Consider the following 15,530-nt stretch of genomic DNA (forward strand, 5'->3'; position numbering starts at 1 on the left):
AAATAAAGTGATTTTTTTTTTACATAGGTATAAAGTTCTAACAGACCTAAGTAGATAGATAAACAAATTAATTTTTTATACGAAATTGGGTTCCGTCGGATTTATACGCATAAAATAAATGAGTTGATATTAGTGTATGTATTCTGATTCCATCATATGTATGTACATATACGTATACATATACAAAATTTATGTTTTACATGTGTACTCTATTCCATCAGATCTAGTTGAATAAATTAAATAAAAATGATTTCGTTATCAGTCTATGAATAAATTTAAGTAGAGTGATTTTACTACATAAGTCTTATCCAACAGTTCTATGTCAATATGTCAAATAAAATTATTCTTTTTATTTCCAAATAATATCTGTATATAGATAACTACTAGAATCCTTTTATATATAGGCCTTGATTTCCAACAGATGTATGTACCTATAGTAAATAAGAACAATCTTTCACATGTGTATATTTGGTTCAAATAGTTCTAGTAGTATGTATAGTAGATAAAATGATCCTTATTATATATGCGTCTTTCCAACAGTACTATGAACATAAATTAAATAAAGTGTTTCCTTATCATATATATATATATATATATATATATATATATATATATATATATATATATATATACATACACACACACACATATATATATGTTATATTTTAGCAATTCCGTGTGTATATATATATATTTGATAAAATGATTTTGTGTACGCCCCAAATGAATTTACCAACAGTTGTATTCGTTGAAATGGATTTAATGGCTTCCTTTCAAATTCCTTATGAATGGTTTAGTACATATTAGTTTATTCCACCAGTGAAAATCCACATAAATGGTTTGTTACATATTATATATCATATGAGAAACTTAGCAATTGTGTTTATGATCTAGTTTACAGGATTGGTCAACCCTCATCTCTGTGTAGAGATCCTTTAATTTTCTTCACATCTTCAGTTGGAAAAGGCAGGTGATAGCTAAACTTGTTTTGTATAGACTTTCAATTCTTGCAATAGGGATGCAGAGGTATTCTAGTTGTATTTTCTTACTAAGTTGTATTCCTATTTAATGATCGTAGTTTTGTACATCATATGTTTTGGAACGTAATTTGAATGTTAATTGATAAGTGCCAAATTGTTTGTTGTTTCAATAACACGAAAAGATTTGAAAAAAATAAATAGGGATATAGGAAATTATTCAAAGAGGGAATAGGGAAGGGTAATGGGAGACCATTCAATCATCTCCGGAATTAAGGAAAAGGATAATTAAAGTATATACAACTTGGGAGAACCGCGCAACCCCTCGTTGATGACGGAATCCTATGGAGACTACGAGTCCCTATGCGGTATGATCTATCGGAATACGACCACGCGGAACCGACTGTGTCGGCACAGGCAACAAGCTAGTTAGGAGCCGGAGTGCCTTGGGTTAAGAATTCGTAACGATTAAGAGTTGAACTGATTGACACTCGTATTGTTTTTCTTTTTATGCCAGTTGTACCTATATCTTGTCTTCTCTAAATCAGTTTCTCTTATTTCTTTTGTAGAACTTTATAGAAATCATTTCTTATGGAAAAATCGTAATTGTTCAACTTATTTTATTTGTTTTAATTGCTAAATATTAATCCTGAACTGCTGTTTGATATTGAAATTTTATACTTGCCTCGTTTTCTATCGACCTGTTGTTGACCCACATTTCTCCCCAGGATTAGAAGACTCGAGCGTAGGAGCGTTTGAGAAGGATGTCTAGAGGCGTAGGAGAAGTCAGGGAGCGAATAAATAGAGGAGATGTCTAGAGGCGTAGGAGAAGTCAAGGAGCGAATAAATAGAGGAGACGATGCCTTTAGTCGATTCTTTTGGTTATTTTAAGTTTTCTTTGAGTTGGATATGATTAATTTATTTTGGGACATTGAAGAGATAGGTTATTTTGGGATATTTAGTTAAAATAATTGTAGTGGGACTATTTATGTTATTAAAATAAAAATTATGGTTTATTTAGTTTTGAAGTAATGGTTTCAAAAAAAAAATTATTGTGGTCTTAACAGGTTCTTTGTTTGTAGCGACTCAGTTACGGAATTGGGTCGTTACAATAATAATGTGAAATCCAAATGACGATAGTTATTCCCAAACCGGTTTTGCAAGAGGTGCGAAATTGGAACGGAATAGAGAATTGGAATTCTCCTACACTTTGGATAAGGTTGGTGGGGCCCACCACACGCCCATAACAGTTGGGAGGGGTGGAAAAATGTTTTCCAATTGCTCTAGGAGTTCGAGTTGCACAAGAACTCCTCTTGGAGATCGAATTGCAAAAATGTAGGATCTAGACGTGAGCAATTCGTTTCCAACTCGAACACTGATTTGAGAGGGCCTTAATGGGCTAAAGAGTGACTCAAACTCCCATCAGTGAGGGGCACCCCACTCAGCCTTGGACGTTTGGGAAGAGTCCCAATGCTTCGAGGAGTCTTAATACAAGTTGGTTTCTCAATTGGGTAGGAATTGAGAGAGAAAAAAAAGGACTTATCAAACCAAACTCTTTGCGAATTAAATTAGGGAAAAGGATGAACGAATTCCAAAGCTGGAACACTCCAAAATCCGTCCACCCTTCTCCCCCTCCCCTTTGGAAAATCATTTGCACATCCCCTCTTTCTTTCTTCTCCAATTGGTCAAAGTGACACCAAAGTTCAAAGAGAAAGGCTTTCAATCAATTTCACTGATATCTACAACAAGGGTACTAATTAGATCAGACCTTGTTCAAGTGAATAAGTATCATTCACTTCCACAATCAACGGTGCAAAGAAAAGAATCCATGGGTTCAACTTGCGGGGTTCGCAGCGTTCAAAACAATCGCAACCGTTCGAGGAGTAGATCAAGCAGCGTGGTTCCAAGAGGTATTTATTAATGTTTAATTAACAATAATAACTAATCTAGACTATGATATTGGGCAAAAGCAAGATCGAAAAGAAAATTTAAATTTCTATGTGATTTTTGTATCCGCTACGCTTAGTGATCTTGCCGGAAGAGGATAACCTTCCTTCATTTGGCTCCTCATGTGGCTCCCCAATAGTGTTAGCAACTTCCTTCTATCCTTCTTGAGAACTAACATCAATAACAGGTGGTAGGGGAGAAGTAGTAGTTAAGCGGCTCCGCAAATCAAATTGTCTCAAAAAGGTCTATCTTTTTCATCCCTGCTTCTACCCTCAAATTATGCTTCTTCTTCAGAACGGGTTGTGGCTTTTCGTTCAAGGCGAGCTGCGGCTTTGCGCTCATGACGAGTTCCTTTTTCACATATCCACCTCTGTTCATACCGATAATAAGCCGATGGCATGAAAGCCCTCATAAACTCATTATGGACCTCCTTCCATCGACAGATGGAGGCTCGCCTAAGTGATAACGCTCTGTCAACATGTGCATCAACAACGACTTGGCGCTTCGGCTCATGGTGTTCTTGACCGGGCGAATGGTCACTTGATGATCATAACCGTAGTACTCATGATAAGTATACTCAAATTAGCACTTGGGCTCGCAGTAAGCCACTGAGAATGGACTGGATATAATCTTCAAGTCGTCTCGAACAATTCATGTGTTGACGCCGCGGTCAAATTCGGAAAAGAAATGGTCCGGGTGAAGAGAGAGAAGGCGTGGAGAAGGTTTCGGTTAAATGGGTGCACGTTGGTTGGTCTGGGTTGAGTCAAATATGAAGGGATTGTTTCTGTTGTTGTGCAGGCAAGTTAGCAGCTGAAAAAATTGTGGGTTCAAGGAGTACAATGCCAAGTTTGTAGGGACTGTTGGGTGGGTTTTTTAAAGAAGGTTAGGGATTGGTTTCTCAAACACAATCTGCAACAAAGGGATGTTTTGTTGTCGATTTATGGGCTGTTGTGGGAAGAGCTTTGGAAAGGAAGAGAACAACAAGATTAGAGGAGGTGATGATTCTTGGGTGGCTTAAAAGGGAGGAAGTGGAAACTAAGAAAAGATGGGATGCATGTTAAACAAGATGGGCAAATCTAAAGAGCTGTTAGTCGACTACTTCCCAAAAGGGATTCAGAATTTCAGGGCAGTTTGGTCGTGTGGAAAGATGACAAAGAAAACTCACGGTTAGGTAAGTTAGAGGGTGTAAAGGGAGGTTAGAGGAAGGCGACAAAAGACGGGTGCGGTTGTATAATTTCTGGGTGAAAACGGATCAACAAGAGGGGTCATTGGGTGGCTGAAAGGGAAGGCTTGGATGACTGTGTGGCTGCTGGTTGGGCTAGGGGTTGTGATCTTTTTAATTGGTCAGAATAGAGGGATTTGAGGATGGTGGTTTTAAGGACAGAGAACTGGGTAGGTTGGCTGATGTAAGGGTCTTTTTTATCCTACAGAAAAGCAATAACTATGAGTTCTCAGTTTGGACTAGGATTGGGGCTTTGGGGCTTGCGGTTGAGAGGTGATCTACAGTGGAAGAAAGAGGCTGAAAATTGAGGGGCGTTTTTTATGCCCTTTAAAGACCAAGATTATGGGATAGAGGGAACCTTTTTCCTGCGGCGAATCCAACCCAGAAATCTTTGCCTTTCGGTTTATGGTCGCTTGATGATGAAACAAGCTGATTAGATCCGAGGAGAAACCTCAGTTGGGGCTGTTTGTGCCTGAGAACAGATGTCGATCGTCTTTGGGAGAGGTGATGTGGATCCTTCGCTCTAATAACAATTTGATGTTGTACCAAGAAGCAAAATAGGAGAAAAAGGAGAAAGAGAGAAGAACAGAAGAAGATTAATAGGGTAAGAAAGGGAAAGAGGGGGAAGAAGAAGAGAAGGGAAAAGGGAAGAAGAGAAGTAGGAAGAAAGGAATTAGAGGGGAGAAAGATCTGTAATTCAATCTTATTCCAGAAGCTTCCCAAAGTTCACTACATGAGGCCTATATATAGACTGATAAAATACTATGGAAACAAAATAACATGGAAATAAAAACCCCTAAATCTAAATAACATAGAAATAAAATAACAAGGAAAATAAAATCCCTAAAAGTCCTGTTCGGCACATATGCCACTTATTGGGCCCCACGAGCATCTAGATCCTCATAACATAGTCTAGGACACTAAGGCAGTGGACTATCACCACTTTTCCTTTAAGTTTTTTAGTTCGAATCAACTAGGTACCTCTGTAGGAAAGCATTGTAGGTGTGATAAATACAAGGTACTAGGGTGGCTCACAGTGGCCGTGTTATTCCCATCCAAAATAATGACACGAAAATAATAATACAGACTCACAAATTCAAGCTACTAACCTCAATGGCTAATTGCATTCATTCCCAAACTAATGTCAAAGTATAAATAGGTACGATCCTCTATTAGTGCCATTAACATTGAATAAGAGATAATAATATTATCATAAGTTCTATGATCTCAAACTCTCCCCATACCAATAAGGTACCCTAGGCCTGCACAAAATACTGATGGACTTAGAGATCATGATTGGGAACCGGTGGTACAGCGCCATAAAGCTACACTCAAAAGTTGGAAATGGAGGTACCTCTCTTTCCCATGTCTAGTGACAATAATAAAGGCCACTTTGGTCAATGTTCTATCTTATTTTTCTTCTGATGTTTATATTCCATTCTATGCAGAAGGAACTTTTATTTTTCTGAAAGCATAAAAACAATATACGAAGAAGAGAAAGACAATTACAATCAGGGCAATGCTTGCCCATAGACCAAAGCCTCCGTCCTATCCCCTCTTTGGCTAAAGAAATCGATGACTCATTAGCATCTCTTATACATGATGAAATTCAAAATTCTAATCCCTAGCTAAACAATTACAAATGCCGCAAGCACTCAGTTTCCAAGTACATAAATAGTTCAGAAGTAGCAAGGAGCAGATCAGTTTCTAATTGCATATGACCATAAAATATCACACATCTTCCATAGGATGGATGTAACCTACTAATAAACCAAGCAATCAAAGCTTCAACTTTGAATAATGCTGCAAAAATTGCAGCAGATGCTGAAAATATACTTCCCATATTGCTTATATTAAGGTATACACACCTAGTAAATCAATTGCAGTAATAACAGCTTGCTTTGCGGTAGGACGACGTACATGAAGAAGTCGTGAAAGCATATTGGTCCCCTGTAAGTAGGAGCAATAACCGAGTAAGCAGTCTGAACAAAAAAAGATAACAGACTAAAAGAGATGACATGGTGTTATTAAATTAATAGAACCACCAATGGGATAGCATGTTTTACACAAAAATAACAAGAGAGAGAGAGAGAGAGAGAATGCTAAAGCTGGTTTTCAACTCAAGAATGTCCAAGAATCATGTTTCTCCATGTGAGACAAACAAAGCAACACCAATGAATGTTGTTGACCAATAAAAAATTGTTTTTATGAAAACAGACTGAGACACAGGCAAGATGACAAGTTCATTGCTTCTGATAAGAGGAACTGAAACATATAGTTAATGATTAGGTGTTAAGCTTATAGTGGTCTAACAAGTAGCAACCGAGAAATTGGGCACTTCTTTAAGGCACTAAAGCCGAGATAAAAGAGTGTAGATTCACACAAAATTCACACGTTTTCTCTAACTAAAGGCCGAGATAAAAGCATTAGCGATGCAATGTTTTCACAACTCCTTGAATCTAGTCAGATTGCATGCACTTCCATTTGCAGTGCAACGGGTGTGAAAATATTAGTATGCAATCAGTCCTCTTTCCCATCCTCCCTAAGATATACCATAATCATACAGACTATTAGCGCTTCCCTTCATAAGAGAGGATTTCTTTCAATCGAAAAGTGAAAAAAAAATGTATTTCTTCATATATTTTTAACATAGAAGTAAGAATAACCAACTCTTTCTCGTCCTCTGTAAGACATTCTTGAACTTGAAGCGGTCGACGGTCTCATGGCAGTGCTAGAAAAGGAATACATAAGTCAGAATGGGGAAGATAAAAGGATCTGGATCTGGAACACATCCGAAGAATTCTCTGTAAAGTCTTTCTACTCTTATTTGGTAGCTAGCCCGGTTTCCTCCTTGGTAGCAAGAGTGTGGACAAATCCAAGGAAAACCCCCCCCCCCCACCACCAAAACCAAAAAAAAAAAAAAAAAAACAAGATTTATGCACCTTTAGATGGGCAGGGCTCCGTCAAATTCAAACGGTGGATTTCCTTAGAAAAAGGAAGATTCTTATCATAGATCATTGCACTCTTTGCATGGAGACGAAGGAATCAGTGAATCACCTCTTCATTGCAAAATAGCTAGTGAGGTATTTACTAAGTTGTTGAAAAAGATTTGGGATTTGGTGGGTATTCCCGAATAAGCTCTTGGATCTACTCGTGGCTTGGTCCGAAAATCCTTGGAAGGCGAAAGGAAAAATTCTTTGGAATCTATCCTTCATTGCTACCATTTTGGGTTCTTTGGAAAGACATGAATGATAGAGTTTTCAAAGGAGTGTCTAAAAGCGCAGCAATCTTTGTATGTCAAAGTAATTGCATTGATGATAGCATGGGCTAAATCTCTCCCTCGATTTACATTTGTATCCGCCTATGACTTGTGGGAAAGGTGGGACAAGATTTGAAACAGTGAGGAATCCAAACAATAAGTGGAAGAAGAATGGCCTCCTCCTGCTACCAGTTTTCTGAACCTTAATTTTGATGGCTCCAGTTTTGGAAATCCCGCCCCGGCCGGTATTGGGGGTGTCCTGTGAAATGCTCATGGAGTAGTGGTTTGGGCCTTCGCAGGCCCCATTAAGGAGGCGGATGCATCCGAAGCGGAGGTTGGTGCAGTTTACCAAGGTATGAAGCTGTTGACGAGAGACGATCTTAATAATGTAGTAATTGAAGGGGACACCTAAAATGTCATTCGTTGGCTAAAGGGATCTCAAAAACCGCCTTGGAGATTTGACAGATTTTTTATGTCAGATTGAGGGCGATATTTTTCTTTTGAGTTTAGGCATGTTCATTGCTCGGCAAACAAGGAGGCTGATTGTGTTGCTAGGGAAGGAGTCTCCAAGGATTCTCTAATTGGTTATGATGCACTTCCGCCTTGAGTTCTCTTTTATGTTGTATCTTTTTATCATTCTATAACTCTTTGTATTTGACCGTCTTTGGTCTCCTTCTTTTCATATAATAAATTGGCTATCATTTTCAAAAAGAATAACCAACTCATCTTTACCAGAAGCAGTTGACAATGTCAAAGGTCTCTTTTCTTAAAACACATGTTATAGCCAAGGTTTAAAATTTCGGTTTCGTACATAGCCGAAACCGAAATTTCGGCCGAAATTCAGTTAAAAAACATATTTCAAACTTGTGCCGAAATTTTAGCCGAAATTTTAAACAAAAAAAAGTAAATTTCGGGACTCTAGCCGAAATTTCAGCTTCAGGTAGTTTTGGTTTCTATCTTGACCGATTTCAGTCGAAATTAAAATCATGGCTACAGCACATCCAAGTTGAAACCAAGGAAGCAGGATTCTTCCCTGGGAATGGGGAACCTCGATTCCCGGGTTCTCGAATCCGAAACGGGAATCTTCTCGAATCCCCAAAAACTGGGAATCCCGGTTCGGATTCGCCGGAAACCCGATTCCCACTTTTGGGAATCGCGGTTTATGATTCCTCGAAAACCCGATTCCCACTTTTGGGAACCGCGGTTTAATGTTATGTGAAACGCAATTTCCCGGCGATTCCCCGGAGATTCCCTAACGATTCCCAACAACCCAGCGATTCCCTGCCAATTCCCTGACGATTCCCCAGCGACTCCCCGGCGACTCTCTGGTGACTCTCCGGCGACTTCACGATTCCCGCTTCCAACCATCCCGGGAGCCTTCGATTCCCGTTTCGATTCCCGCTCTGGCAACTTTGGTTGAAACAATGTTGAGTTAAAACAATGTTGGTGTTCACACAAATCCATGCAGTACTACCGACGTTAACAATACAATGGAAAACTACAACTCGGCCATCACTGTCTAATAAAAAAAGAACAGAAAAAATAAGCATATTTTATGATGAATACGAATAGATATGTTGTTAATGTGCCATCGATTCCGATGTTATATCTATCTTACTAAATAGCTATATCAAACATTTATTTCTGTGTATGCTCATTTAATAAGCCAATAAATGCATTCACTTTGAACCTTTTATTTTTTTGAATTTTTCATTCATTTTGAACTTATGAGAGTTTAAATACCGACATTATAAATGTTCCTTCTTCACGCAAAGTGTTCCTTCTTCATTTTGAATCTATGTTCAATGTTTACTATTCATCACTCATTAATTGTCACACTCAAAAAATTAGCACGTTCATATCTTTTGGCAAAACACAAAAGAGTGTGGAGGCATTAGTTTTTCAAAACAATAAGATTAGAGAAAATCCAAGGAAATAGCAAGTTCAGATATCAGACATTATAACATACCACAAGGGCATCAATTCTAGCTTCTATAGCTGTCGACGGAGCATATCTCGCTGCATATCCATACATTAAAGCTAAAGCGGCATGTATGTCATCAGAGTCTTCTAGTTTAACTCTATCAGTGAAAAAGGAAAGAAATCTGCAACCAGTGAGTTTCCAAATTGTTATGGATAAACAGAAACAACGACCTGAATCATACTTACAAAGACAACATTAAAAAAAGTAGAAATAGCTGAATGTAAACTGTTTAGAAGAATAACCATCACCACATGCAAATCCATTTGCTCCGTTTGGATGCCAGAATTTTTTTGGTTCTTGGGACTTTTGTCGAATTTCCGCAGGAAACCCACGTTTGGTTGCTAGTTATATAGTGGGCAAAAAAGAATCCCACAAACCAAAATAACCCCGCACGAAACCCAAAGCTGGAAAAAAAATCCCAGGAACCAAAATAATCCCGCACGAAATCCGAGGAAGCAAAATAACCAAAAGAAGAACTTTTTTCTTCCCAACAGTTCAAGCAACCAAACAAAGTGGGATTTTTATTTTACAGGGATTTTTTTTTCCCACCATAGTCCGGTCAACCAAACATGGGATTTTTATTTTACCGGGATACTTCTAGGGAGTTTTTTTTCCCACCAATCTCCCAGGAAGTTTTTTGTTCCACAAAAGTCCCAAGAACCAAAATAATTCTAGTATCCAAACGGAGCATAGGGATTTTAAAATCCTATTTAATTGCTTTGGAATTGAACCAACCCATCTAAAAATCACCAAATGCATTGCATGAGAGCTATAAAGAGAATTCGAACAACATAGAACTGAAATGTTATAATTCCCACTAAAATTTATGAAATGTTATAATTCCACCGAAATGTTATAATTCCCACTAAAATTTATGAAATATTCGCCGAAATAGCCAAAATTTCAACTGCAATCGCCGAAATTTCGGTCGAAATAAAAAAAAACCAAATCATAATCATATTTTTACATGATTTCGACCGAAATTTCGGCCCGAAACCAAAACGTTTCGGTTTCGGTGGTGACCGAAACCGAAATTTAAAACCTTGAAGATATCTTCCAACGATCTTAGGAGTAACATTTATACAAAACTCTCGAAAAAACCTAAACCATAACAGTAATGCTAACTATTCATCCAGACAATGATCATATATTAATTCTAATTAACCTGAAATTGATATTTTTAGCAATAGAATACTTTTAGCATCATAATACAAGTTGCAGTAGTAAAAATCAAAAATTGATTCCCCAAATGTCATGAAGAAAAAATATTAAAATTCTAAATCAATATTCACATCAGACACATTTCAAGAGAAAGATATGAACATCGATTTAAGGAGATAATAGCGTCATATTCAGATTCATGCTTGGAGTTGAGGGAAGATAGCACAAAATTAGGGATTGCAAGATGGGTTACTAATGCCATTTTGGCTTTATGAACTAAGTCTTATGGCGATTCATCAAAACAAAAAAACATACCCATCTACTTTACTGATATTTTGAACAATTGCAAGATGTAAACTTATTTGGGTGATGTGATTGGTTTTGTCAGAAGTGGTTATATGTGAATATGAAAAAAAAAATGATCACAAGCAATAGAGTATGGATTTTGTCATGATCTCTCCCAATACGCTCTTTTGGTGTCGTCCTTACCCCAAAGAATGCTTGTTCCCTTGTAATGATTCCCTTATGGGAATTAGAACCTCCGATTAGGGCTATAGGAGTAGCTCTATGGGAGGGAGAGCGTGTATAAGGCTTCGCACTCCCGCGCCTCAGCCTAAATCTTTCCTTGAAGTCGTTAAAGATATCCATGTTTCCTTCCTCTAGAATCCTGAGTCAACTTCATAGTAGGGGATCATTGTTTAAAAAGGTTGTCACCAATGAGAGATGGTTTTAATCCATGATGTTGCAGCTGCTCAGACGATTGCAAAAAAGTGTTCCTATTTTATTGTGAAGTTTTCTTTGGCCATAAATAACTATCAGTTCATCTCAAAATGGATATCAAGGGTCTGAAAGAGAAAGGTTTTAGTTTCCAATATGCGTGGAGGAAATTTCTATCTCAGTGCTAGTCTGAAGAGGACTAGATGTTTTTAATCCATGATGTAGCAACCACTCTGACAATTGCAAAGCAGTCTTCCTATTTGATTGTTAAGTTTTTTTCAGCCATAAATACTATCAATTCATCTCAAAATGGATATCAAGGGTATGAAAGAGAAAGGTTTTAGTTTCCAAGCTGGATGTAGGACAGTTTCTCACAGTGCTTGTCTAAACAGGACAAGATGTTTTGAATGGAGAAAACTCCATGGAAAGTTGGAAAAGGAGCCGTTCCCTTGAGGATTGTAAGAAGTTTACAATGAAAAGAACTCCTTGTTTTAAGGTTATTAAATGCATCCAGTATGCACCTCCACTGCAATATACACCCTAGGTGGAGGACAGTTTCTATCCCAGTGCTATTTGATTGTGAAGTCTTCTTCGGTCATAAATAACTAGCGTTTCATCACGAAACGGATATGAAGGGTCTAAAAGAGAAAGGTTTTAGTTTCCAAGAAGGGTGGAGGAAAGTTTCTATCTGAGTGCTAGTCAGAAGAGGGAAAGATATTTTTAATCCATTATGTTGCAGCTGCATTGGGATTGCAAAGCAGTGTTCCTATTTGATTGGGAAGTTCTTTTCGGCCATAAATAACTATCGTATCAACTCGAAGAGGACAAGATGATTTTAAAGGAGAAAACTCCATGACGAGTTGGGAAAGGAGTCGTTCCTCTGTGAGGATGGGAAGAAGTTTACACTGAGAAGAGCTCTTTTTTTTAACGTTGGTAAATGCATTTGGTCTGCGCCCCCCACCACCCCCCACCCACGCACACACCCCCCACACTGCAGAGATGTTTCCGAACAAGGGTTATAGAGTGTGAAATGGGTCATCAGGTTATGGTGTGTTTAAAAAAGGGAAGATTTCCACAAGGTACATATCGCAAGTTTAGAGCAAAGAAGTTGGGGCCTTCCAAAATATTCTAAAAGGTGCGACCAAATGCCAATTTGTTAGACCTCCCGTCAGAACTCCAAATCAGTCCTATTTTCAATGTTGATGATTTATACTGCTCGGGGCATGATGATGGAGGGTTTAATGAAAGGGTAGATTTTTTAGCTGCTTAATTTCCTAGAAGGCAAGCAAAAGAGATTGAGAGTATTCTTTATACTAGGATTGTACTAACACGAAATGGAGTGTGAGAGAAATTCTTCATCAAGTGAAAGGAGAAACCAACCACCAAAAGCACATGGATCACAAATGGCTGAATTCTACGAGATAGGTCTGCATCTTTACCAAGAGTCTGAGGAAGTCAACACATCAGAGCCAAGTTCTTCGTAGCTAGGGAGAAGTCAACACATCAGAGCCAAGTTCTTCGTAGCTAGGGAGAGTTTATGCAATAACAAAGCTGAAGTTATACAAGACCTAGTAGTGTAGCCCAAAGGGTTCTAACACAAGCGCCTTTGTTTTCGTTTTAGGGGAAGGGCGGTCCCAATGGTAATGTTTATTTTAATTAGTTTTGGCATTACTTACAACAATGGTACTTTTGGGATTTTGCTAATAGAACATTAAAGGAGGAACTAATAAGAGATGGGTGTTTCTACGCATGAAAAGGTGAAATTTTAAATCAACCATTGTAAGGATTTTCTTTTGTCATGCCACTTCTTTCTTATAGATTCTAAAAACAAATCCATTCCATTTTTCTGGCTATATGTTCCCATCATTGATTCAGCATCAATATTGTATTTTATTAAGACATTTATATATATATATATATATATATAGAGAGAGAGAGAGAGAGAGGAAAGTGTTCCTGCGCAGCTGCGCAGGGAGCTTCTCTGTGCTTAAGTGGCTTAAAAAGCCACCAATTGGTTCGTATAGCGGGTCCACCTTTGTGGGGTCCACAAAAAGTGACCAATCGGTGGCTTTTTAAGCCACTTAAGCTCAGGGAGCTCCCTGCGCAGGAACACCTTTCTCATATATATATATATATATATATATATATATATATATATTGTTAACTAACCAACTTCTCCAAAAGCTTAAGCTGTCGGAGAAAGGCGTTATTTATCTTTTATACTTAACACTCCCCCGCACGTGTGGCCCATTTGGCAAACATGTGGCACATGTGGTCCCACTTTGGGCCGACCATCGCATGTGGATTTTTGCTATCTTGGGAAGTTTGAACTCGAGACCTTTGGCTCTGATACCATGTTAACTAACCAACTTCCCCACTGGCTTAAGCTATTGGATAAGTTGGTAAGTTAATATGGTATCAGAGCTGTTGGAGAAAGGCAGTATTTATTTTTTATACTTTAACACTCCCCCGCACGTGTGGCCCACTTGGCAAACACGTGGCACATGTGGTCCCACTTTGGGCCGACCATCGCATGTTGATTTTTGCTATCTTGGGAGGTTTGAACTCGAGACCTTTGGCTCTGATACCAAGTTAACTAACCAACTTCTCCAAAAGCTTCAGCTGTTGGAGAAAGGCGTTATTTATCTTTTATACTTTAACACTCCCCTGCACGTGTGGCCCACTTGGCAAACACATGACACATGCGGTCCCACTTTGGGTCGACCTTTGCTTGTGGATTTTTTTGCTATCCGGGAGGTTTGAACTCGAGACCTTTGGCTCTGATACCATGTTAACTTACCAACTTCTCCAAAAGCTATATATATAGGAAAAGGATTGTACACTCGAGCGTACCAAGCATATGGTACGCTCGAGTGCCCAATCACATGTGGGCCCACTTTATTAGGATGATCCAAAGCATTCATTTGAAAGGCCCTTACATAGATGGGGTGTGTACCAAAAATCAGCTCCATAGGATCATCCTAACCCATCCATTTGTGGAGGTCAAAATGGACAGACACTGTGTGTCCACAAATCTGCCCATTTTTGCCCTACACTTTTGGAGGGATTAGGATGATTCAATGGAGCTGATTTTTGGTACACACCCTATCTATGATAGGGCCTTGCAAATGAATGCTTTGGATCACCACAAAAAATGTGGGACCCATGTGATTGGGCACTGGAGTGTACCATAAGCTTGGTACACTCGAGCGTACAATCCTTTTCCTCTCTCTCTCTCTCTCTCTCTCTCTCTCTCTCTCTCTCTCTCTCTCTCTCTCTATATATATATATATATATATATATATATATATATATATATATGTATGTATCATTTTTGTATGTCAGATTACATATATACTTCCAATTCAACACTAACATCTAAAAATAGACAACAAATAACTGAACCAGACAAAGGCCTCCATATAATGATATATGAGACATTATTAGTGAGGGAGGTCATGGATTAATGTTGTCTTCACAGGTTCCCCTCTACCTGATATGATATACCAACCAACTAAACACCCAAAGAAAACATTGCTAATGACCAAAGGACACTTGAACAGAAGAAACTGGACACAAAAAGTAAAAAAACCATGCTCCCCTCTTTCAAAACCAGAAAAAATAAGAAATGAATAAGAACCAAAATAACTCCTTCAAAATGAAATGACAGGTCCAGAGATTTTTCGCCCAAATAAACCACTGGGTGACCTTAGCATCAACTGATCTATATGTTTAGTTTCTTGGCCCTTTTTGCCTTCTGCTGCTCTTCATGATATCTTTAGCGTGTTGGGAAGCCATAGAAGAGGAAAATCATAAAATTTTCCAATAGTTTATCATTGAATATCTTATACATGCCCAATAGTTTATAAGGCTGTGTTCGGCAACCATTCTCTTGATTCTCATTTTGAATTCAAGAAACAGAATACAATTTTTTAGTGCTCCTGACAACAGAATTACGTTCGGCAAACTCACGTCCAAGAATGGATTTTGTATAGCAAAATGGCATTCATCTATGACAAAAATAATGTATTTCATTTTTGGGGATATGTGGATCAAATCAATCATATGTTGAATTAAGGATAGATGGAGAATAATAAATCACATATGATTCAGTTAAAGAGTAAGCCTGAAAATATTACATAGGAATCTCAAAGTTATAGGATAGGTTATCGAATGAATTAAGGACTTGCTTTCTGAATTAGATGGAGATGAACCTATGTTGACTTCACAGGTTCCCCTCTACCTGATATGATATACCTACCA

General features: G+C 38.2%; 1 protein-coding gene across 4 annotated transcripts in view; it reads right to left on the reverse strand.

Moving 5' to 3' along the window:
- The window catches only part of LOC143886368 (ARM repeat superfamily protein), a 152,480-nt gene that overhangs the window by 99,301 nt on the left and 37,649 nt on the right, over positions 1-15,530 (reverse strand). For all 4 annotated transcript variants that reach the window (XM_077390305.1, XM_077390307.1, XM_077390308.1 and 1 more), the window contains exons 26-27: positions 9,375-9,510; positions 6,015-6,096 (exon numbers count right to left, since the gene is read on the reverse strand). In XM_077390305.1, the coding sequence (XP_077246420.1) occupies positions 6,015-6,096; positions 9,375-9,510 (218 nt within the window). The remainder of the gene's footprint in view (positions 1-6,014; positions 6,097-9,374; positions 9,511-15,530) is intronic.

The sequence above is a fragment of the Tasmannia lanceolata genome, unplaced genomic scaffold (assembly GCF_043159265.1).
Source record: "Tasmannia lanceolata isolate RefF3 unplaced genomic scaffold, GAP_Taslan_0.1 ptg000011l, whole genome shotgun sequence".
Taxonomy (NCBI): domain Eukaryota; kingdom Viridiplantae; phylum Streptophyta; class Magnoliopsida; order Canellales; family Winteraceae; genus Tasmannia; species Tasmannia lanceolata.